This window comes from Emydura macquarii, unplaced genomic scaffold (assembly GCF_026122565.2).
Source record: "Emydura macquarii macquarii isolate MOO-44397 ecotype Brisbane River unplaced genomic scaffold, CSIRO-AGI_Emac_v2 contig_499, whole genome shotgun sequence".
Taxonomy (NCBI): Eukaryota; Metazoa; Chordata; order Testudines; family Chelidae; genus Emydura; species Emydura macquarii.
In genome coordinates, this window is record NW_027130636.1 from 3,575,672 (window position 1) to 3,600,751 (window position 25,080).

The 25,080-nt window shown below is 50.5% G+C and overlaps 2 protein-coding genes across 12 annotated transcripts in view; one reads left to right on the forward strand and one right to left on the reverse strand.

Moving 5' to 3' along the window:
• Nucleotides 1-9,492, forward strand: part of IGF2BP2 (insulin like growth factor 2 mRNA binding protein 2) — a 96,695-nt gene extending 87,203 nt beyond the window's left edge. For all 4 annotated transcript variants that reach the window (XM_067538749.1, XM_067538747.1, XM_067538748.1 and 1 more), the window contains 5 exons: nucleotides 183-299; nucleotides 3,131-3,205; nucleotides 4,003-4,134; nucleotides 5,904-6,017; nucleotides 7,560-9,492. In XM_067538749.1, the coding sequence (XP_067394850.1) occupies nucleotides 183-299; nucleotides 3,131-3,205; nucleotides 4,003-4,134; nucleotides 5,904-6,017; nucleotides 7,560-7,655 (534 nt within the window). In that variant the 3' untranslated portion in view covers nucleotides 7,656-9,492. The remainder of the gene's footprint in view (nucleotides 1-182; nucleotides 300-3,130; nucleotides 3,206-4,002; nucleotides 4,135-5,903; nucleotides 6,018-7,559) is intronic.
• Nucleotides 9,493-16,997: 7,505 nt separating this feature from the next.
• The window catches only part of SENP2 (SUMO specific peptidase 2), a 43,327-nt gene continuing 35,244 nt past the window's right edge, over nucleotides 16,998-25,080 (reverse strand). For 6 of the 8 annotated variants that reach the window (XM_067538758.1, XM_067538756.1, XM_067538753.1 and 3 more), the window contains 7 exons: nucleotides 23,713-23,871; nucleotides 22,174-22,305; nucleotides 21,518-21,721; nucleotides 21,307-21,386; nucleotides 20,176-20,260; nucleotides 18,459-18,554; nucleotides 16,998-17,803 (listed from right to left, as the gene is read on the reverse strand). In XM_067538758.1, coding sequence (XP_067394859.1) covers nucleotides 17,741-17,803; nucleotides 18,459-18,554; nucleotides 20,176-20,260; nucleotides 21,307-21,386; nucleotides 21,518-21,721; nucleotides 22,174-22,305; nucleotides 23,713-23,871 — 819 coding nt within the window. In that variant the 3' untranslated portion in view covers nucleotides 16,998-17,740. The remainder of the gene's footprint in view (nucleotides 17,804-18,458; nucleotides 18,555-20,175; nucleotides 20,261-21,306; nucleotides 21,387-21,517; nucleotides 21,722-22,173; nucleotides 22,306-23,712; nucleotides 23,872-25,080) is intronic. The other 2 variants (XM_067538752.1, XM_067538759.1) reach the window with 2 other exon arrangements.

Below are 25,080 nucleotides of genomic sequence, written 5' to 3' on the forward strand. Positions count from 1 at the left end.
GGACATTTTATATATGCTCAGCTCTGCGGATTTCATTTCTCCCACAGGGGGCAAATCAGCTGTACCCCAATTGCATGCATACGCGAGCCGCAAAATCACGCCCTGCCCACCTCGTGGTTGGGAAAGCAGCGGCCGGGCCAGGTTTCGTCTGAGATCTCTGTGTTGTGTGTCTCCCCTCTCAGTTGCCAGCACAGGAGGTTGTGAATTTATTCATCCCGACGCAGGCAGTGGGTGCCATCATTGGGAAGAAAGGCCAACACATTAAGCAGCTGGCGCGATTCGCTGGAGCCTCTATCAAGGTAAGCAAAGAGCCTGGCTCTGCCGCCCCGCTGCCTCACCGAGATTTGGAAAGGAATTGGTGTGTTCAGAGAGCAGGTCGGAGCCATATAGTATCTCAGAGTCAGGTACCTCAATTCGTTTGAGGCTCTGGTGCCAGAGGCCTCTTTTCTTCATCTCTGTCCCTCTGCTGGCTCTGGTATCTCCCCTGGCATATCCGGTGGTCTGTGCCGGGAGGACTCATTGCAAAGAACAATGGCAACATCCTCTCGCCGGCTGGTGGTGGGGTGGATGGTGGTGAATAAAGCCTAATTGGATGCGCCCAAGTTTGAAATTGTTGGCCAGAAATTTGCAGTGACTTGGGTAAAGGCGCTGGTGGCGATGGCAAGGCCAAGGTCTCCTACCTCCCGGTACGGCTCTGACCACTAGACATACTGGCCCAATCAGAGAGGAAACGTTGCCTTTGACACCCACGGTGCCGGTCTCTTCTGTGTGCCTTCCTGCCCCAACGATCCCGTCTGCACCTTGCCAGAACCGCGTGGGGAGAAATCTCAGAGCTCAGCCTGGCCCATGCAGGGGCGCTAAGGGTCTGAGAGGAGAGGGGAAGAACACTACTGTGAGACCCGCAGCGCTGCGTGCTGCTTGGAGGGGGAGGCGTGAGCATGTTTCTGGTTGAACAGGAAGGCTGAGAACATAGATATTTCTCCCATGAAATAGCCACTGAGCGCTTTGTAGAGCCAATTATAAAACGGGCCGTGAAACTGAAAGGACAGGAATGTTTAACGCTCAGGCACCGCAGGCCTGATGGAGAACACGGACTCCCACGTCAGCGCTCCTAAGAGCCTTTAGAGAAAGGAGGCTCACGTGGTAGATAAAATAGACGGGAGATGAGGAGTCCCCTTTTCAGGCTCCATTTGCGCTCCGGGAGTCGTTCGTTTTTGCCTGTCACAAGGCGGCGGCAGCAAAGGGTGCAGCACAGCACATCTTTCCTGGCCAAAGGGCAGCCGGGAGAGCCGCAGGGCACCCCCCATTAAAATGGGCCAGCCCAGCACCCCAACTCCCTATGTTCCTTCATATCCACTTCCCACGGTGCCTTGGCTGGGGTGGGTTGAGCCGTGTGACAGCCCCATGGGGAGCCAGCCATGCTCTCAGAGCCGTGTTCTCTTCCTGCTGCATTGCTGTGCGGGCGGCATGGAATATGCACGGCCAGGATATAGCAGGTAGTGGGCACCAATTTACTGCCTGAGGGTCTATCTTCACTGCAGTTAATCCAGGCCGTGATTCGGGTTTTGGCCCAAACTGCCCTGCCCCACAGAATAACCTCAGACCTGGGTCTGGGGGTGCTTTAGAGGGTAGAGCCCTGGCTGCACTTCAGCTCAGGCTGGAGCCTTCCCACCGTGTAGTGTGGACACAAGCTAAATCAGTCAAGTGCTGACAGGCCTCCAATGCCTTCCCACAACCCTCCCAAATTGTGATGTAGGAATTAATCCTAGAGCGTCTCCTTCTGAAGACCCATGGGACATCCTGGTGTCAGCACGCCCGTGCTCCCTGGAGGGACTGTGATGGGGGGCACCAGGGAGAGCTGGGCTGGAAGCAGCATGGCCTGGGGCCGTGGGCCCCTCCTGTGGTCGGCAGGGGTTTAATACAGTTCCACTTCAGCTGCACCCAGCAGCACTGCTGGCTGATGCGGAGACAAGGGGGCAGAGTAACAGGAGCAGGGCTTTGCAGTGGGGCTGCCCACGCCCGGGCTGGGCTTACCCACCTGCCACTCTTCAGGCTTATCGGTGCAGCGAAAACAGTGCTGACTGCGGCTCTTCATCCCCTCACCTAGGAGAAACGAGCCCCCCCTCCTGCAGTCTTAGCCCACAAGTACTGAACATAGATGCATCAGCTCCCACTCTGCTGTAACCGTACAGCCCCAAGGACACAGCCCCCTTCCCGACGGTCCATATCCACTTGCTGAACCGCCTAGCTTTCAGTGCTAGAGGGCTGAATACCTCCCCCCAATGGTGCCCCCGCCCCTCCCCACACCCTAGGGGGGATGCAGCTGGGTCCAGAGACACCACAGGAAGTGAGTGATGCTCCCCGGCTGTGATTCGGTGATGCAGACAGACAGGGTCAGCCGATGTGTCACCCCTGAGTCAGAGTGGGAAGCACCGGAAGCCGGAGCGCTGGCCTCCTGGCATGAATCACTCTTCCCATGCGGAGGCAGTGGTGCTGGACTCGTGCTTGTCTGATCCTGTCCCAGAACTATTCCAGATCCCCCCCCCCCACCCCTCCAAACCATGGACAGTGTCCACACACGTCCATTTGTGTGGGACTCAGCGCAGGACCCGGACGTGTTCAGCGCAGCCAATAGCATGTTTAGAGCCTGTCTTGTTAATTTTTTTTGCAGCAAAATGCAGGCGACAATCTAGCCAGGTCTGTGAGTCCTTCTGCACAGCATCCAAGTGCTCAGGATCTCCGCAGAATTTGTAGAACCAGCAGAATGGGCTTTTCAGCGTGAGAGAAATGTTTACAAACCCTGGCCCTTTTTGCTATGAACCCCCAGAAATTCAAAGGGAAATGTCGATGAAAAGCAGAGAGAATTCATTTGTGTCCGTACATTGCATGGGGGGAAAATCCTCGTTTCCCAGCCAGCTACAGTTCTGAACTACTCTGGTGCTAAATCAGGCCTTTTATAAACAGAGCAAACTCTGCTCTGCATCCATTAGAGAAAGTGAAATGCCGCGAACCGCCTGCTACGCTCCCCAGGACACGCTGAGTCCGAGCACCCTGGTGGGTGGGCGAAGCCAGAGGCAGAGCATGCCAGGGGCCTGCTGACATTAATCACTTGCCTTTCTGTGGCTTGTAGATCGCACCAGCAGAGGGTCCAGATGCCAGCGAGAGGATGGTCATCATCACCGGGCCCCCAGAAGCCCAGTTTAAGGTCGGTGCAGAGCAAAGCAGAGGATCTGTCACACTGGACAGATTTGAAACACCCCAGCGCTCGACCTGGGAGAAGCCAGAGATAACACATGCCTTAAAGGCTAGCTCTGAGATCTCTGGGTTAGCCGGGGATGGGGAGCATGACAGCCTTCTCTAGATAGGGCTCTGCCTTGCACGGGTCAGCACCACATCACCCCACACACCTGAAATGAGCTGTTTGGGCAACTTGCCTGTTAAGTTATGGTGCCACTAGTTCTGCTGCAACGGCGGGGTGGCATGAATGGCAGGACACAACCCTGAGAGGAGGCGCTTCAGCGCGCTAGGTGCTGCGCGGAGTGAGAGACTGCCCTGTCCTTGAGAGTTCTCCGTCGGTACAGACGAGGCAGAACCAGGGAGTGGTGTTAGCCCCATTTTGCAGGTGGGGAGCTGCAGGCCAGGGAGGCGAAGGGCCAGACGTCACAGCATGCTCAGTGCCTGGGGTAGAGGCCTGATCCTGAGTTGCTGGACGCTGAAAGCATTTGGAAAGTGCTGGGCGCTCCTGAAACGTGGCCCTTGGTCACCCAGGGTGTCTGATGGAGCTGAGAACTAACGTAGCCTCCGGAGTCCCGGTCCAGGGACTTAGCCAGCAGAGCACTTTTCCCCCCGCCCAGTGCGGACAGGTGGGTTTATTTGTCATCAGGAAAGGAACTGCAGCCCAGTCGAGTTCTCCCTCCCCTGCCCCACACACAAAGTAGTACAGAGCTGGGCTCTCATGGTCTTTGATCCAGGAATTCACCGTCTCTTCTTCTTCCTCCACAGGCCCAGGGCCGGATATTTGGGAAACTGAAGGAAGAAAACTTCTTTAACCCCAAAGAAGAGGTGAAGCTTGAAGCCCACATCAAGGTGCCTTCCTCTGCAGCTGGACGCGTGATAGGCAAAGGTGGCAAAACGGTACGTCGGCCAGCAGCACCCCGGGGGCGAGGAGAGGCCACAGAGCTGAAATTCCATTGGCTTTCTTTGCCGGTGGTTCTGGGACAGGACCTCCTCCCCACCCAGCAAAGCATGGTGGTCACACGAGGGCCTTCCGGAATACAACCAGCTCTGGGCCTGCGGCACACCCCGGCCTGCGCTTTCGGGGCTCTCCCACCGCACTGCGTGGCAGCCTGGCAGGAGAGTGTCTGCTGCGTTTAGTGGTCTGATCGATTGGCAGCACCCCCTCTGGGGCTGGGCAGAAACCAGGCGTCACTGACCCGTCCCGGTGCTGTGGAGGCCGCTGGGAGAGGCAGAGCCTTGCAGTAGTTATGTGCACGGCCAGGACAGGCCCAGGCCCCAGTAACAAATAGCCGTAGCGCTCTGCTGTTGGAAAGCAACCCGCACCCGAAACACCCACAGAGCGGTGTGCAGGTGGCTAAGCCTTTTGCAAATGGGCCAGCAGCACAAAGGGCTCCGTGACTTGTCCCAGATGTGGGGGGACGAGGTGTCATGAATGGCCCCTTGCTGAGACTAGTCACAGCCAGCATTGGGGCAGAACGTGCCTGCTGTGGGACGCAGGACTCCGGGGCAGCCCCCGCCCTTTTTCTGGGGTTCAGCTGTAGTGCAAACAGAAAGGCCAGTGGGGGAGGGTCCTGCTGCCCCCGAGTCAGTCTGATGTGTCGTCCTCCCCCTCCTCCCCCCCCAAAGGCCTCTGGAGCATTGGGCTCTGAGCAGCAGAGGGTGCACAGCCGCTTTCCTAGTCCACTGTCTTGGCGCTGGGGGGGCTCTCTGGTGCTGCCCTCCCCCCCCCTTCCAAGGAACCGCCCTTCGGCAGGTGGCACAGGCCTCAGGGCTGAGATGGGTTGGAGCTGATTGTGGCCAGAGGAATCCATTAACCCCTTCCTGGCTGGCAGGGGAGCTTGTTCCACCACACGGACCCGGCCCCATTCAAATCAGCACAGAAATCCAGAAACTGGTGCTTGCTTGTGGGCTGCCTCCAGCTCTCGCGGCATGGGCAGGAGCGTTCTTACGCCCTAGGCTTGAAAATATATCACATCCTGCCCTATACTCACTGGCCACATGGAGGCACTGCAGAGCCTTTCGCTACCCCCTCCTTCAGCCACTCTGTGGGATGGTGTCCTTCCTTTGGGTGAGGGTACTGGAACCGCTGGGCTCTGACACCACCACCCCTCCACCCCTCTCCGCAGGCTTGACGGGCTGTAGCCTGGGGTAAGCAGAGCTGAGCTAGTCCTGCTACAGATCTGAGACCCAGGGCACAGTCCAGAGGCCCAAGGGAAGAGGGGAGCGATCGCCCCAAGTGGCTGGTTGGACTCTGCCTGGTGGGGACGCTCTAGAGTCCGGGCACCAGGGGACAAAGCCCCCACATACAGGCTGTGCCTGGAGGCAGTAAGGCAGGATGCAGTGAGAGAACTCCCAGTCTGGCCATGTGCTGCAGCCCCCTGCCCACGCTGTGCTCTCCAGGACCCACTGAGCACTGGATCTTTGACCACAACCCTAGAAGGACCTTCCACACCCCTAACTGCCCCTGCACATGGGAGCAGACACAGGAAGAGCAGAATCCCCTGCTGGCTGGTCTGCTGCCACCTGGGCTTTGAATGCCCTGGCCTCTGGCCCAGTGATCATGCAGGAAGACCCAGAAATGGCGCTCGGGCTAGGGGCAGTAGGTGGAGCAATTAACATGCCAGGCTGCAGCGTGCAGACTGTTGTTCACACTTCTTCTGCTGCAGGTGAACGAACTGCAGAACTTAACCAGCGCCGAAGTCATTGTCCCACGTGACCAAACACCTGACGAGAACGAGGAAGTCGTCGTCAAAATCATCGGGCATTTCTTTGCCAGTCAGGTACGGGACCAGGGGCTAATATTTTTCTATTTCCGAAGTATTATGTGGCAGAAGGGAGATCTGTCCTCCGCTTCACAGCAGGGGCAAAATCTTTTATCTAGCCAAATTCTGCTTTCTTGTTTGTGATACAAAGGGGTGATGCCTGGCTGCCCAGTACAAAATCATTTCAGCACATGTTGTCTGAGATGTTGAATACCTATGTACCACGCACCATACGTGGGACCAGCTCTGTTAATGTGACATTAATGCAGTTCATTTGAAAAGTTACTTGTCCCACATTCCGCACATCTCATCCTGTTCCCACTGGAGTCGATAGGAACGTGGGCCTTGATGTCAGTGTAAACTGGACCAGTCCCACTATCAGGGCACACGTGTTTCACAACCTAACCCATGAGCAAAGTGAAGGGGTTAGCGTTGTAATAACCTGAACCTTTCCATTGCCTGACATTAGTTTGCTTCCATTTGCCTCAGTCACATCCCATCTGTGTAGGATTTTGCATTTAATTTCCTTTCCCCCCCACCCAAAAAGGCTGAGAAGGAAAGAGCAGATAAGTGGGACAGAAATGTGCAGCTCTAATAGAGGGAGTTTGGCACTTGTGTTCTATGCAGCTCCCATACATTTATTTTAGCGGGTTATTTGTTACATTTCCTCAAATTCACTTTTTCCTTCCAACTGCCAGCATGACAGTCCTTTCTGCTTCTCACACCATCCCCAGGTGACAGCAGGTGTCTTGCAGGTGTGACTGCAGCCAGCCTGTTGCTGTCAGTTAGACACAGGAAATGCACCTGGAAAGCTCAGGGCTATGGGTAGCAATTTCTCTGAGCCTTCTAGAACATTCTGGCCCCATGGTGGGCGAGGGCCTGCCTCACGAGCAGGCCCGAGCTGAGAAGGGTGAAATGAGTTCATCGGTTATAAATGACGGCGCAGACCAAGATTCTGTAACGCAAGGGGCCTGATTGCCCAGCCTGCTGAGCCCCTTCGTGGCCGCTCCCTGGCGTCACCGAGGGCTGCCCGCCTGTGGTTACGGTCTTGAGGCCAATGGCAGCTGCTAGGGCTTCCCTGAAGGGTCGATAGAAAAAGCTTCCCCTGCGTCCCGTTGCGCCGGGCTAGCAGAGCAGCTGTCTGGTAGCTGACGCCTAAGGCCCCGTAGAGGCCTGCCCTGCTGTGGCTACATGGGCACTTCTGTGCCAAGGGCAGTGACTGCTGGCTCCCATCAGGCAAGAGCTGTGAGGTGGAGCAGGGCACAGGTAGGCAGCCCAAGGGGCAGGCAGCGCGGAAGTGACGGTCCCCGAGGCTTTGCTCTGCACAGCTGAGCCAGGCGCTTGTGGGGCAGAAGTTCAGCCCCAACCAGCCCGGGGTCAAGCACCTTTGAAAACGCCCCTGGGCAGCGCTACAGGCCCTGCTGTTTGCAGACTCGGGTGTGTGCTAACGCAGCCCCAGCCCTGGCCCTCTCCCGCTCTGAGACACAGGCCTCTCAACAGTGGGTGGAGGCTCGTCCTGCCGATCTCTGCAGTCGTTTCTCTCTCTCACTTTGCCTGCAGACTGCACAGCGCAAGATCAGGGAAATCGTACAGCAGGTGAAGCAGCAAGAGCAGAAACACGCTCAGGGAGCCCCTTCCGTACCACGCAGCAAGTGAGGCTCCGACGGCAGCCAGCAACAAGCGATGAATGTAGCCCTTCCAATGCCTGCCAGCGCGCCAGATCGGGGAGCCAACCAAAGACCATCCTGAGGCACAAATGCCTACCTGCGGCTGGGCTGCGCAGAGGACTCTCAGCGGGGAGGGGAGAGGGCTCCAACCCATTCACACTGAAGATGCCACACAGCAGGGGCTCTGCAGACTCCTCCAGTCCACAGCCTCCATGTTCCTCTATTTACTAGCACGACGCTATCCCTTTAGTTGGACTAACATAGGCGGAGATGGAGAAAAGAACCCTCTTTAGGACCCATTCTTTGTGCACGTATGCACATACTAGATGAGAAGATTTTACAGTGCATGGGCTGCAGTGCACAAGGTGGCACTTGCAACATTAATATATTTTAGAATTAATATATCAGTAACTAAACTAACACCAAGTTCTCTTTTTTTAAAGGGTTAATTTTTTATTTTTTACTTGGGGGGGGGGGGGGGGCTTTTTGTTTTGTTTTTAAGAAAAAGCAGGCTTTTTTAGACATCTAAGGACAGAAATTAGTCCTTTTGGATATCTAACATACAGTAGACTGAAGCTATTGCCAGCAGCAAAATTACAAGAGGGTAAAAAGTGGTGATTTCCTTAAAGGCTTTAGGAAGAGCAGTGTGCCATTTGGATTGTCTGTCTGTGCCAACGCAAGGGATACCGTCTCTTAGAAGAGGAATCTCTCTGTCTCTCTCTATCAAGCTCACATGCCCGTTTCTCTTTGCTTCACAGATTCCACACTGGTTTTTGCATCCTGTCCTATTCCCTCCCTCCCTCTCTCCCCACCACCACCAGATCAGCGTGCTCTACATAATACACCACAGAAAAACACAAGAAACACCCAGCCACAACTTCCACTTTGCTTAACAAACCCAACCGCCATGGTACCTGTCCTAGCATTTTGCAAAAAAAAGAAAAAGAAAACAAGAAACCTCAGCGCCCCCAGCAGCAAGCCTGGGCACACGGATGCGTCAGCCCGTTGGGGAAGGACGGTGCACCAGGACTGGGCGAAGGGGCTTCTTCCTTTCTTTCTTAATTTTTTAAATGGGGGGGTGGGGAAGACAAAAGTAATTTACAGGATGTTGTTGGCCCAGGGCATGGAAATTGCAATTTTTTTCTTTTTAAAGGAGGAAAAAAACAAAACAAAAAACTACCTCAGGTGTTTTCATACCTCAGCACCTTGCCCTCGTGTTTCCCTTTTAGAGATTTTGTATGCCTTGTAAAACTGATAGTTGGAGCATTTTTTTATTTTTTTAATAAAAATGAGTTGGAAAAAAAAATCTAGACCAAGTCAGCTGCCCGGCGGGAGAAGGTGCCATCCCGTGTGTGCAGCGACGCCTCTGTATTATCTTTCTGCTAGCTGAGAGCCGATGGCCTTTCCTTGGGAGAAACCTTGAAAATGTTTTTAAAAACAAATGGATTAAAAAGAAAAACCGAGAGAGAAAGGATTGAAGAATGCCTGAGTTGTGACAGGGCACATGCCGTTCTACGCTAAAGGATGACCATGTACTGGTTTACGTGACCATGCCATTGTACCAACAGACTGCAATGCCAGTTTCCTCTACTGCAAACAGTGTTCTGTGAAAAAAAGAAATATATCCAGCTAACAAGAGCCTCACCTTGGTATTTATTTTCATTTAATGCCACGTAATTGGCAAGGGCTGTAGGGTTGGCGAAGCCTGTGCCACAGGGTGGCGGAAGGAAGGGCAGTGCGGGGGGGAGGAGGAGGTGTTTGTGAAGGGCCTAGGGCTATGGCCAAAACATGGTTGGTTCCACGGGAGCTGTGCAGGGCAGCGTGTAGCTCTGAGAGGAGCTGTGACACCATTACCGAGAGGGGAGGTAAGAGTGAGAGAAATTGGCCCAACAGCCGGGGCTTTGGTCGATAGCCCACTGCAAGGGACCAGTGGCTGTGGCCAGCAACATGAGTTGACCCTGTTCAGTTGCCCACTGGGGGTCTGGCCCTGGCCGTGAGCGGCTGTGACGTTCAGCAGGGCCTGTGGTGTAGCCAGCTAGACACAGCACAGGGCACGTCTGGCTGAGACTTGCTCCCGCAACCTACTGGCCTCACCACAGAAGCAACATGCAGTCAACTCTTGCTTCCAGCAGCCCAGTTCTGCTGCTGCGGCCCCGCACCTGGGCTCGCCCCTGCCTGTGGCTGCGGGCAGTCCGTGGCAGGCAGTGCGCACAGCCTTATGACCCTGGCTGAGGGCGTCTCCCTCGGAGGTCAGCGCTCAGCTTCTCCACCCGCTGGTTCAACACAATCACATTTTATCACCACATTAGAGAAGAGGAGAGGAAAAATCACAACTAAAGCGAATCCAGAAATCTACCATCCCCTTTTCTCCCTCACCCCTCCAAGGCCGAGCCTAGGCTGAGCTACCCTGCTGGGCAGGCCCCTGCTTCCCCTGAGCCTTATGGGGCTAGTATTAGGTACTCATGCCCCACACACTCAGGCTAAGATGGGTGGAGGTCTCTGTTCCTCTGACAGGTGACATCTGTGTTGTCGTGAACATTTCCCCGCCACCACCCACACAGAGTAGCCGGGGCACTGAGCGCCGCAGGTCGCAGCAGCAGGGCAGTGGTACGCCGCTGGAGGGAGGTGAGCCTCAGGTCATGTCACACAGACCGCAACCTGGTCCACAGCCTCGCATGTGGACCCGGCCCATGAGCAAGCGACCCCTGGGAGAGCAGTTCTCATGGCAGATTGAAAAGTGCTGGGACCAGATCTCAGGCTTTGTCCTATGTGTAATCCAGGGCCGGCTTTCAAGAGTGGTACCCCAGAGCACCCAAAAACCTATGAGAATGGTAACTGGATCCTGGTAAGGTCACTGCTGTAGGTGGTAGCTTCATGGGAACGGGATGGGATGGCTGTGGGGAGGAGAGGCTAGGAGAAACCTCCTAATATAGGCTGTATTTTCACACGCAGGCCATAACACCCTGTGTTCTTCCCAGCACTTTTCGTATTGCAGCTGCTCTGCCTCACTCCAACGTCTGCAACAACTAAGACAGGCGGCGAAGGGCCCGTGTAAGAAATAGCTACACTGTTCAGTCCCTGTATGCCATGCAGGGCACGGCCCACTTGTGCCATGTTTCAGCCGAAATGCCCTGACTGGACCCTCCCAAGAGCAGCAGGCCTCATCTGAGGGAGCAGCATGGGTGGGTCTCATCAACTGTCACAAATTACAGCAGAACTATTCTCCCTCAGCCCCCAGATGGCCTCAGAGGCTTCCCTGAACTCCGAGCAGCACCCAGCCATTTCTGCCACGAGGCACTGGCTTTTCCCAGGTGACCATGGCAGGGCCCAGAGACTTGAGGCATTAAAGGCTTGATTGATTTGCTTGGATGATACAGAGATCTGGTGACTTAGAGGTGACAGTGCGTGTCAGAAATCTGGGAACTAGCCCTGGTTATGTCAGAACCTTGCTGTGTGACGAGGTGCCACTCTCTGACCCTCCCTTTCTTCTTCCCCTGCTGAGGCCTCAGTGTAGTGCGTATGTGCCCATGCACAGGTTGTAAGCAGCAGTGGCCCGTGCCACCTGAGCCACAATCCTCTGTGCCCTATGCCCCCATCTCATAAGCTGTAAATGCATACTGTAAAATATTTTTCATGTTAGCATAGTTCAAATTTTAGCTAATAAAACTTTTCCCCTTTGGGGGACTCCCTCCCTTTTGGCTGGGATTACAGCCAGCATCCTGGGGTTGTAGAATTGCATCACTTGCCCTCACCCCTTCGCCATGAGCACTAACAGTCGCTGCTGTTCAGGTGAGATGCCGATCTTTGCCAAGCACAGCATTGGCCGCTTGTTTCCCCTCTGAACACAGGCTGCTTGAGTTTCAAGTAAGGAAATCCCTTACAGAGAAGGTCATGAGATCCCACTTTGATCCCAGCCAGAAAGATTCCCGTACCCGGACCATTGAGCTGCTAAGTCCAATGACTAGTCATCCAGGGTTTCACAGACACTGAGGGGGACGTGTTCGTGGATACAAGGACAGATTCCCCCTCCCGGTCTGATTCTAAGAGGAGAGATCCCTCCCCATGCCTGTCCCCGATGGGTGAGCCTTTGTCCAGGGAGCCTAAGGGCTTAGGACAAGAGAGCAAACCATCGAAGAAAAGAATCTGTGGGTGGCTCCAGCTCCTAAACCAGCCTCCCCTGGTTTCATAGAAGAGAACTAGAGCTGACTCTTCAGTGCTACTGGCCTGCCTGCCTAAGGACCATCCACCCACAACAGCTCAGGCTGCATCAGAATCATGGGTCCAGTCCTCCTGAGAGCCACAGCCCCATTGTAGGACAAATCTACTTCAGTCACCCACCTGCCCTCACAGCCCCACAGGGAATGAGAGCCTGTTTCTGACTGAGCGAGGCATGCCAGCCCATCATTCATCTCCTCTTAAAGAGCCAAGGCCTGACAGGATGGCTTAGCTGGGATGGAACCATTCACATCTCCATGACTTTCCCAGGGACGACTGGTACCTGCTGCCACGGAATGCCTCAACTGGTCGACCACTGGTAGTGGCCCTGCTGGGGCCTATGGGACAGTTCCTGAACTGTCCTGGAGTCCTGCCACCTCTCCCAGACAGCATCTCCTAGTTCCACCAGCATATGCAGGCCACTATGTGGCCTACCACTTGTAGGCAGTGCCTGCCTGTTGTTGTAGGGCATTGGTGCAGCTGGGAGATGATAGAGACCATCGCCTCAAAACATGGCTGAGGTAGAAAGGCTCTGGCCTGGGAAGCATCCAGGGTGGCCTCAATGAATTCTGTGTGTTGCACTGGGGTCACTGTGGACTTCTGTTCATTTTCAGTAGTCCCAGTCTGCAGCACAGGGACCAAGTGAGGGTCACACTGTCCTGCACTTGGGACCGGGACCTGGACCTGCCCCTGATCAGCCAATCATCTAGGTAAGGAAAAATTTGCACACTCTTTCGTCTCAGGTGGACAGCCACTACCGCCATGCACTTGCTGAACACCCTCAGAGCCAAAGACAGGCCAAAGGGTAGGGCTGTAACTTGGTAGTGGGAGCCAGCCACTGTGAAGCAGATGAAGCGCCTGGGGAGGATGGACAGATGAAAGTATGCATTCTTGAGATCGAGGGTGGCATACCAGTCTCCTAGGAAGGGATTATGGGAGCTAGGGAAACCATGCAAAACCTGAGTCATTTGACATATTTGTTTAGATGATGCAGGTTTAATGAGTTTCAGATCCCCCTTTGCCTTGGGGATGAGGAAGTACCTCGAACAGAACCCCTTCTGCCTTGAAGGACCATTTCCACCATTCCTATGTTGAGGAGGGTACCCAGCATCTGTAAGGGGAGCTGATTGTGGGAGGGGTCCCCAAAGAGGGACAGAGGTGGAGGGTTGTGGGGGGGGGAGGGGGTAGACGTAAACTGCAGGGCATAGCCCCGAGACTATCCCAAGGACCCAATGGTCCGAAGTGATTTTGGCCCATTCGGGATAGAAGGGCTTTAGCCTGTTTAGGAAGGGGTGGGGTGGATCCAGGAGAGCACCATCAAAACTGTCTCCTTTGGTTGCCTGACCTCCTGGGGGGCTATTGCAGGGGAGCTGAGAATGAGCTAGAGGAATTTCTTCTTCTAAACCCCCTATTTCTATCCCTCTGTCTATAGGGTAGGAAAGGTCTGGGCGGAAACCTTAGCTGTTGCTGTGCCTGGGGATGTGACTGACTCCTAGAAAACTGGGGCGGGTAAAGGCCCAGGAAGCGAAGGTGGCCCTGGAGTCCTTCAGACCGTGCAACTTTGCATCGGTCTGGTCCGAGAATAAGGCCAACTCATCAAAGGGGAGGTTCTGGATAGACTGCTGCACTTCCTAGGACAGCCCCGAGGACTGCAGCCATAAGCACTTTCTCATACAGATTGCGGAGGCTACGGCCCTGCCCACCAAGTCAGCTGTGTCCCAGGATGTCTGGAGCGCTGCTCTATCGTGGAGGAGGGAACCGAGCTAGCTAGTGTTAAGGTATACAGGCTGGTCCTGAGGCAGGGCCACAGCTAAACATCTTAGAGAGTCCCACTGGTTGAAATTGTACCTGCCCAGGAGAGCCTGCTGGTTGGCAATCCTAAACTGAAGGTTTGCCGTTGAATAACTCTCTCCCCCAAACAAGGCCAGTTTCTGATTGTCCTTGTTGTTGGGAGTCGACCGTGGCTGACCCTGCCTATCCTGCTGGTTTACAGCATCTACTACCAGGGTTCCTGGGGCGGGGTGTGTGAACCACTACTCAAACCCCTTGGCCAGGATGTAATATTTCTTCTTGGCTGCCTTTGACGTCAGGGTGACCGAGGAATGGGTTTGCCACAGGGCCTGCACAATTTTAAGGACCCTTTGTGGATTGGGAGGGCCACTCGAGCTGGGGCAGCCAGCACCAGCCCATTAAAGAGGCTATCTGTGGCCTCTTTTAGCTCCTCCACCTCCAGCCCCAAGTTGGAGGCAACCCTCTTGAGCAGCTCCTGGTGTGCCCTGAAATCATCCAGTGGTGCAGCGTGGTCCTGGGAGACGGCCTTGTCAGGTGAGGATTGCAGTGGTGCAGCCTGCTAGGGTGCCCCCTCCTGGCAGAAGGTTGTACCCGCTGAGGTTCCCTGCTGGGGGTCCGACTCCTCATCCAATGAGTGATGCTGACAGGCCTTCTTCTGTACAAGGGGCATGGACTGCACCCCCAATGATTTAATGGATTGGGGCCCACCTCCCGCCTGGAGACCCAATGGGGCCCAATAAGGCCATTGGGGCAGCCACTGTCCTTGGGGCCAGCCTGGGGCTAACTGTGCCATGGGCTCTAGCACCTTATGGGGGCATCAACTCGCCCAATGACTGCCCCCCCGGGAGACCCCAAAGCATCATTGGCAGCAGAAGCCCTGGACCTGCGATATCATGTCCATCCCAGGTCACGGGAACCCTTCCGTGCCAGGGAATGCCCCCTCAATGCCTCTGACCTGGAGGATAAGGAGGACTGCCTCCATCGCCATGAGCGGTGCTGAGGAATGGGGTCACGCTCCAAAGAGCTAGAAGTACCATAGCGTTGTCTCTGTACCGACAATTTCTGAAGCCGCTTGCCTTGCGGCTCTGTAGCAGCTTTCGGTGACTGAGGTTGGCGCTGTCCTGAACTCCTCGGTGCCAAGCCAGACTCCGACAACTGGGTTCCGTGCCGCCTCGGTGTGGGCAAACTCCTCTGTGCCGGAAAGCAAGAATGGGAGCTGTCCGAGCACTGCCTGGGAGACCTCAACTGGTGCCACCTCCCGGCTTGTGCTGCCTCCCGTGCTGGGGATCAACATCAGCGCCGAGAGGGAGACTCCACGTCCTGTGTCCGTGCAGGTCAGCTCGACAACAGCGACCTGGAGCAACTACATGGGGAACGGCTCTGCTCTACCCTTGGAGACCATCCAGCAGAAGATCTTCCTCCCCATAGCGGGGATCTCCTCCGCCATTCAGGGAGACCCAACACAGGTTTCCCGTTTCACCAGCCCCTTCTCCCTTGGCGGAGGGTGGGGCGGAGGCAAGGCCAATAAGGCTCTTGCCGCCTGAAAAGCCTCCATCATCGACAGTGGCACTCTCCCACTCCCAGGAGTTGGAGGAAGCTCCCTTACCGGAGATGCAGGCACCGGAGAAAGGATCTCAACAGCCGAGTTCGGTGCATCTCTGTACTCAACCCCACCTGTACCGATGGTGCAGGGGAGTGTCTGTGCTCCACATGCTGCTTCCTCTTCTTCGGTACCGGTGAAGTTGTGCGGTGCCAAGTCACGGTACCAATGGCGTGCTCTGTACTGATGCCACACTCGGTACCAAGGTGCAGCAGGTTAGCTCGGACACCGGGCAGAGCGTTTGAAAGGCCTGCAGATTTTACACTTATCCTTCCTGTGGGCTTCCACCAGGCAGCTGAGGCAGCTGAGTGGGAAGGCCTTCCCGCAGGAGGCACACGGCTTGAAGCCTGGCGACTGGGGCATGGCCCGGCCATGCGAAATCCTAGCAGGGACTGCCTTATCTCTAACTACACTTAACTAAAACTAAATTCAGAATACAAAACAAGTCCAAACAAGGGGATAGTACTTGCTGTGAGCAAGGCTAGTTCCAGCAACCATCATGGGTGGAACTGAGTGGGCGTAGGGCTGGCAGCATCTTATATATTGTGGCATGTGCGCGGGGCTCCAGCGGGCACCAGAGCTGGTCCTACAGGATCTGCTAAGGGGAAAAAAGTTCCAGGTAACCATGCATGGAAGCATGCACACACCTATAGTGGAATGGACATGAGCAAGCACTCAAAGAAGAATAAGTGCTTATCTACACTGCCCCGTCTACATGGGGTGGGATTAGTGAAGAGCACCTAGGTACTGTACTGCAACTCACCAGTGTAGGTTTTGCTCACGCACACTGAGATAGGCCTGTTTGAAACAGGACTGCATCATTTCACACCAGCAGAAGAGTCTACACCAGAGAGTTATAGTACAACACTGGTGCACTCCACAAACCACATGCCCATAATGTAGACTCCGGGGTCATGAAGAAAAGCCAGAAGATTCATGGGAAGTCCGCAAGCTGGGTGAAACTAGTCCATGGGCAGGATATAGCAGGCAGGCAGTATGTTTGACATTCCTCCTCTAGAGGGCAGAGTTCACCTTCTCTCATGGTAATCCTACCTGTATAGAAATCTGTCATGCAACCATCTTTTTGTTTCCCTCCTCTAGTAACATCTGTCTATTGTGGAAAGTGTCATCTCCACTTACATATGCTGCTTATAAAGATGATCTTGTGGGTAAGTCATGTGCCATTCAATTTTAGAATCTCACCTAAACGTCACCCCTCTGGGCATCTGCACGCTAGGGATAATACTAGCTGCTGTGTTTTTTCCAAGGATGCTGTGAGTGCTGCTTAGTGATTGGAAAGCTAGTCAAAGAGCCGAATGAAGGCAATGTGGAAGCATATCCTCTTCTAGTATCCAAGTGCCTCACAACCATTACAGGTTTTGCTCACTATCCCGTGACACAAGGGAGGTTATTCTCCCCCCTTACAGACAGGGAACTGAGGCAGAGAGAGTGACACACCCAAGGTCCCACAGGCAATCTGTGGCAGAGTGAGGAACTGAACCCAGTCTCCCAAATCCCAGGCTAATTCCCTAACCACTGGGCCATCCTTCGTCTCCCCTTCCCCACTTACAGCCTTCAACTCCCATATTCTGAATAATTTCCATTCCCCTGTTATCTGCTGGTGCAGGGTATTCAGCCTCCTCCATTATTATACCCTTCATCTTAAAACTCTTCCAGACCTCCAATGGAACAACACATTTACATCAAACTGAACTGGAAACCAACTTTGCCATGCAAAAAATATATTTTGAAAAGAACTGCAAATTTACTCTGATTCTCTTCCTGCAGGTTTTAGTTCAGGAAGGAATCCTTCCATAAGTTACAGCACACTTCCATTTTAATAAAGAAAAAATAAATATTCATTTTCACATGGGACAGTCTCTTGAAAATTCTGAACCCCAGCTACAGGGGCTTCACTATGGATTTGTTACAAATCAAAAAGGAAGTGCCTTCCTTCCTAGGGTCTTTACAAATCCAGTTTTTGGAATCAAGTGGAGTTTATCGGCCAGAAACAAATCAAAACTCTCCTTGGAACAGTAACTAAACACATCATTCCTGGGACGGTGATTTTAGCTAGTCTGACAGTTCTGCGTAATACAGGATGCTGTCCTATGCCAGCCAGAGTTTGCTACACAGTTCTAATGGCTGCAGTGAAGTTGCCAGTCTCCAGCAACAAGCACTGATAGTACCAGTTGGTTCTTAACCACCCACTTCATTCCCTTCGGATGTCACAGCTCAGAGGCTGCAGAGATCTCTTTGTTTTGCAGTCAGGATTCGTTAGCGTATTCCAAACAAACGTAATTCTCTGGAGTGGACAAAACCACCACTTTACAGCCTACTCTGAGGAGAGAAAGCTGATAGTCCAGGTGCCTTTTGAAATAAGGCAAACAAATTCCTTAAGCCAAGAGCTAATCATCGTCACGTGGTGGATTACTGAACTGCCATCCAAGTATGTCTCAGCCCTGGCGTCACAGCAGCTGTTGATGAAGTATCTCCCATACCATCTTTTTCCGGAAGTGAGGCATGTGGTGCTAAAATAAAAAACATCCTCTATTAAACAATGAACCAGAGTAAAGGGCATCAGAATCAGAGAATCTGTACAAACTTTGTAAGCAGTACATTATAATGACCATGACAGTCAATGTTTGAGCAATCAACATTTGCCAGAGTTCCCGTGCAATGGTATTTGATACCACAGCTTTCCCCTACACTAAAGGCACAGAAAACACATTGCTCTGGCAAACGCTGACTTTAACGGCAAACACTAATGTCATGATTGAAAATTTGCAAGTCCTTTAAGAAAAGCCAATGCAGCTGAAAACAGCCAATATTTTAATCTGTGAAACAGCTATTCGGAAAGACGCCATCATGAAGGTCAAGCCTACCACTACAAACCCACCAGCTCCAGCCCCCTGCACCAGAGGACTGATATGTGATGTGTGGCCAATGGACGTAAGTAAAGGCAAGGACCACAGCTCACAGGGCTGGAAAGGCGTACTTGTCAGTATTACAGCAGCACCTGGAGGCCCTAACCAAGATCAGGGCCCATAGTGGTAGGTTCTGTATAGTCAGAGATGGCCCCGCCTCAGAGAGCTCACAATTTAACTAGCCGAATCACACAAGAGGTGGGAGGGAAAACATGCACTGAGAACTGAAGCATCAAGTCAGCTTGGGAGCTTTACTCACCTGAGTGAAAGTGATAGGTTTGTCTCTGGAGATATAGTCCGCGTATTTACAGGCAAACATCCCACAGTCACTTCCATTCAACTGCTGTGGGATTTCCTAAGGGTAAGTGGTAGGAGTAAGAGAGGGAGATGGTTGCATATTAGTCCCTTCATCTTACTTTAAAAAGCTGCTTTTCTTACAGATACGCAATGCGTTATCGTCAATACTGTGTACCAGCATTTTAATGAGCTTTCTTGTATTTGTCCTCCATGCCTGGAAAAACTTTAACACCCCCTCCCAAAGCATGTAACTAAAGCTATACCAATTATTCACCATGTTCCATTTGCTGGTATGGAACGCACCTGTCCAGTCTTTAGAGTGTAAGCTTCCCAGGGCCAGAATGTCCTTATCTAGGTTTGTACAATGGGCCCCTGGTCCCGGTGGGGTTTTTGGACCCTACCATAACTGTTTAATAGAAAAGATACAAATTTCCCCACTACTCCTGAGTTTGTGCTTTGTGCAAGTGACTGAGGGGAGGAGGGAATTCCCAGTCTGCACAATGACAACTATTAAAGCACAATGATCCTAGTGGAAATTGCATGTGGGGGGAATTTAGCGCTGATCTTTAATTCCCTCCCCACAAAACGTGAGCTACAAATCAGAACTGCCACTGTCAGCTTGTTCTCCAGTGACCCAGGGCAAGACAACAACCCAATTAACCAAGGGAAGGACTAATGCATGGGAGGCATTCGATGAATTGCTACTGCTTGGGAACAAAGCAACAGGAGTTATTCTCCTGCATCTGGAGTTCACAGCTCCACGGGCATCCCGAGTTGCTCTGACTCTGGAAAGCTTTGAGAGCTTGGGCAGAGCAATTCTGGCTCAGAACAAGTTTTCACTTAGAACACACCCTGCCACCAGGCACCTTCCATTTTGTTTTCTTCCTCTGAACCCAAACTGAATAGTGACAAACCCGGGGGGTGGAGGATCTATACAGACAAAGCTATCTGGAGAACATGACAGGACATTTACATTTTAGAAGATTCTAGGTCGAGCATGGACAATAGCAGTGATGTGAAACAGTATTAAGGAGGAAAGTAGTACCTCTCTCAAAACAGCACTAACAAAAAGCTACCTACAATGCAAAATCTTTTTAAAAACATGTGCTACAATCCTAATACTGTAATATTGCCAAAAGTTCAAAGCCAGATTCACAGCTGTAATCCAAGAAATACAGTAAGCACAAGCAGAAAAGATCAACTACTGTACATTGTTCCCGTGTAGGAACTGGTCTGGGACAGCAACTGTTGGACATCTTTCACGCATCAGCATGCGTCTTAAAACAATTATGGTTTAGTCCTAGGTAAGGAATAATGGCATTCGAGAGACATTTAGATATTTTTCTTGGACATAGTACCAGTTTATTGGACCACATGATGAAAGCTGGATGGGTGTTCCTAGGACTCTAGTCCACTCCAGATTGCCAGCAATTTTTTCACCTCTGAACTGAGTCAGGAAAGAAGCAGTGTTCAGCCAGAACAAGGCCAATCAAGTAAATAAGCCACTGCTAAAGATTCCATCCCAACATTGTTTCCTGTGTCCAGTTTGGGTTGGTGTATTATTGGCAATAGAGAAATACACCCATGAACATCCATTCAAAACTTAGAATGGTTTCTCTTTGAGGCAGTGGTGGTGTTGGGCTACAGACACAGATCAGACCCAAACGTTGTTCACATACATGTGATTTCATGCTGTAAAGTGTCCACTCTGAAGGATCGATATCTAGGTTCCTCTTGGCTTTGCTTTCTTCCTGCAGATATTGGCTGTTCAACAAAACAAAAGAGGTAACAGACTTTTCTAATCATATGTCTTCATATTTTAGGCCAATGGTCTGTAAAATTGTCAGACAAGGTCTTTACTAATTACACACCAATGACCCCAAATACCTGGAAGGATTATAGGATAAGCATGCCATGTAATAAAGTTAAACCTGCATGTGCCAGGAACTATTCACATTAATTTCTGATCTAAAATCTCTAAAGTAGAGACTTCACAGGTAATGCTGCAGCCATGCTATGCTGAATTGGGGTCTCAGCTTGGGTAATGCCATGAAAAGTGAAGTGCATGAGAGATTGGTAATGATTCAGAAGATCACACAGACCCTTTCCTCAGAAGTCAGTCCTGAGCAGAGTTGGGGAAGGGATGGAGGGAAAGTACAGGGAAATTTTTTTTAACACTTGAAACAGGAGTACTGGAGCAGAAGAGGAGTCAGTTCCAAACAAACTACAACACACTGAAAGAATGATTATGGTGTACATAAAAATTAACTCAGATGTCTCCAGTAGAACATAGAAGAGGATTAATGTGTTTAATGCAATTTGGTCGGTTACTTAAGAGTTGCAAAAAAGGGAGAAAGAACTAGAAAGTAAATCTCATTGATAACAGAGGATGTCAATATCTCCTAGGAAAATAATCGAAGTTGTGTGAGGGGGTTTGGGTCCTATGAAGAGTGTTAAGGTTATGTTCTTAAAGACTTGGACTGTCTTTCTATTGACATGAGAGCTTTAATAGGTCATTCAAAGGTGGTTCACCCACAAGACATACTCGAATGCAGGAAGTCAGACTAGATGATCATAATGGTCCCTTCTGACCTTATAGTCTATGAATCTTTCAGGGAGGACAGAATATACTTAGCAACTGGATGATGTTACAATTTGCACATTACTGTCAGTGACCAGACCGAGAAGAGATTCTTGATCATTAGGGGAAGTCTTGTGTTAAACGTAAATCACATTTTCCAGTGAGTGATTCTGGAAACCCTTCCCATACATGTGAAATGCAATAATGTATTCACTAAGCATGTACTTACAGCAAAATCTCACAGATACTGTGGCCTCTTTGTCCCATCGAGTCAAAATATTTGATGGTCTTTCTTCTGACATCTATTACCTGTTATTGAAAGACAGGTAATGGTGCAACAGACATACATCCAAAGACTCTATGCTACCTACAGACCAAGAACTAAAGCCTTTTCTAGTTTTCCTCTCTTCCAATTCCAAGGATGGGCCAATTTGACTCACCACTAATCCCCAATGTACCCTCAGGTGAATGGGCACAAAGATGAGGTCTTGCTTGAAGAGATCCACACCTTTGGTCCATCTTTTTACTGCTTGGTAACCCCCGGAAATTAATTTGGGGTAGAAGAAAGTACTGAAAGCATGAAGCACCGGAAATCCCTGCTGCTTATTTCTCTCCACCAGAAGATTCATGTAGAAATTGATTACCTATATAATAGAGAGAGTAGAGCTCAGAGAATGATGAGGACATATTGATATTTGTCTGCTAAAGATAAGACTTATCCAGTGGGCTCTTCAGAATTTGCTGTCTCCAGAGACCACTCTGACTTCAGGCATCTTAGAACCTGACTGGAACTAGCTCCCTTCCTCTGAGTCCTGCATTAAACACTTGTTATATCACTCACTCACCATGGCAATTAACTTAGGCTCAGATTTGACTAACTCTTGAAAGCAGTATAATATAGGATGGAGATATTTTCAGGAATATTGCCCCATCTTAAAGGCCCAGATTTCAGAACTCTATGGATATTCCTATAGGAACTGGAATATGGGTCAGGAAATTAAAACAGCTAAATGTCAGGTTCAGAGAAAGTTGGGGGCACATTTTAATATATATATGCGCGCAAGCAGAACAAACATTCCCATCGGATTAATTTTACCTCATCGTTGAGCCAGTTATGGTTCCTCAGTGTCTGGATATCCCCACGGGTGACCTTTAATTTAAAGGCGCTGCTCAAGATCTCATCTTGTTGGCCATGGCCTAATGCATTAGTGATTTCTCTTTCCATGTCCTGAAATGAGCAATTCCATGATGTGACTAGCAAGAACACCCTAGTTCAGGACTTATATTGAGCATGCCAACTGGTGCACCACACTAAACTGAAAGTGAAAACCAGTAGAGGATTTAGCCTGCTAAAGGAGGAAGAAATTGACTACCATGTGGCACAGGGGAGCCAAGGATACCAGTGTTATTTTCAGAGCAGAGGATCGTTAGCTTTGGTAGCTTTATCTGTTAAGTTTGTACATTAAGGCACTACACAGGTGCATGCACTAAAACCTGCACTTCATGCTAGTAACTCAGAGGATTACATTTTTAAGCTATTTTAAGTGGTGCTTCAGTCATTTTGATTTACCACTTTACCCAGCTCAGAACTATGGCTAAGTTTACACTGGCTCTTTGATTTGGCAGTTCAGTCATTTCCTTGAGGATTAAAAGGGATAATGGGGGTTCAAAAGGCTTGATAGACTTCAGTAAAGACTAAAACCAGTATTGCAAGTGTTTCACAGTCTATGCAGTTCAGCCAGAGTAAGAGACAGGTATGTAAGAATAGAAAAAATCCAAAACATGTAAATTAGCAGACAATAGAGCACAGCGGAAGACAGGACAAGAAAAAGAGAGAGTTTCAAAGAGAAAACCATCTGTCCCCTTAATGCAGCACGGTGGCCTTTGTGATCCTCATAAGTCAGCCAACCACCACTTGGTTTAATTGGAACGAGGCTGATAGCAAGGCATTCTCAGCTCAAACTCATTTCTCATCTTAGTTTACAGGAGTCTAGATTTGGTGACTTTTGAGGCAGACTGACCTAACTCCCCCAGACATCTGAGGGGGAATGAAAGGGAGTGTTAAAGTGGCTGTATTGGAGGCCACATTGACAGTCATGAAGTCTGTCTGTATTTTGTATTTCAGCATACAAAACACTCCTAGAGCTGCCATGGATGCAAACAGAGAAGTCTAAGTAATGTTTAATCTCACTGCTGATAGAAAAGGGATTTTGCTTTGTGAACACAAAAACAAAAAACACACTTTTTTGATTGAGTTGAGCTAACGAATAAGGAAAATGCTCGTCTCTTCTACTGTAGCATCTACCAAGGTACACACAAAGTAATCAGGCACTTTTATAAAGGCATGAGCAAAAGCATCCATTTATTTTGCTAATCCCTTGCAAGTCAGATGTTCGTGGACTGGCAAGAATGGCCTTGTTCCAGGCGATTAGAGGGCACACAACTAACTATCTGAAAGACAAAGGCAGCCAAAATTCACCTTAGAAGGGGCACTTAGAATCCCTGATCCTTCTTGCACAGGGTTGGTACATTAGTGAATGTCAGATGAACACACAAAAAGCTTGTAATAAGCCTGAATTACTCCATCCATTTTAGTTCATCTCTTCAAACCAAAAAGCCAAAAAAGGCCTCGTACCTCTGAGAGTTCAGGAAGACGTTCTGTGCTCTTTTCTGGGCCTGGGCACTTCTGTTCTTTTACCACAAGTGCAGTTGGCCTTCTGGCTAATGGAGAGCTTCTACTGCCCAGGCATAACCGAACCGACACCTCCTTCGACAGGTCAGTCTCCAGCCATCTCTGTTACACAAAAGGAAGCTTCATAGCATGTAAACAGGAGATTATGATTTGTTGGAGTGCATACTGTGACAGTCTTGTTCAAATATCAAATGGAAAAACCCAGCAAATACTCCCCACTGTCAAGACTCCACCCAGATAGAATTAAAAACTCAGTCTAGCTCTCATTCAGAGTCAGGTGAGGAATAATTAGGATTCAGCACACTTCCATTAAATGTGCCAATTTTCAAATGCTTTAGACTGAAGTTGTTAGGATTTAGAGTTAATAGCCGATCGTGGGCAAGAGGAAAGTCCGGTTTCTGGCCGCTTTCAGACCCAGGAAGACAATCACAGAAATGTAGGAGTGGAAGGGACTTCCATAGATCATCCAGTCCCCTGCTCTGAGGCAGGATTAAGTCTAGACCATCCCTGAAAGGTGTTTATCTAATCTGTTCCTAAAACCTCCAATAGTGGATATTCCACAACCTCCCTAGGTAATTTGTTTCAGTGTTTAACTTCCCTTAATTTACAGGAACTTTTTCCTAATGTCTAACGTAAATCTCCCTTCCTGCAATTTAAAGCCCATTCATTACTTCTTGTCCTATCTTCAGTGGATATGGAAAATAAATTATCACCCTTTATAACAAACTTCTAGATACTTGAAGACTATGTCCCCATTATGTCTTCTCTTCTCCAGACTAAACAAACCCAATTTTTCCTCATATGTCAGGTTTTCTAGACTTTTAATCATTTGTGTTGCTCTCCTCTGGACTTTCTACATTTCCCAAAGCGTGGTGCCCAGAACTGGACACAGTACTCTGACAGAGGCCTTATCAATGTTGAGTAGAGTGGAAGAATTACTTATGTTTTGCTTACAAAACTCCTGATAATACATCTGAGAATGGTTGTTGATTTTTCCTGCAATAGTATGACATTGCTGACTCATTTAGTTTGTGATCCCCCGTGACCTCCAGATCCTTTTCTGCAGTACTTCTTCCCATTTTGTATTTGTGCAATTGATTATTCCTTCCTAGAGCATACTACTTTATATTTGTCCTAATTCAATTTCATCCTATTTATTTCAGGCCATTTCTCAAAGTCTGGACTTCTAATCCTGTCCTTTAAAGCACTTCCAACCCCTCCCAACTTGGTATTTTATAAGTGTACTCTCTGCCATAATCCAAATAATTTATGAAGATCTTGAACAGAACCAGACCCAGAACTAATCCCTGA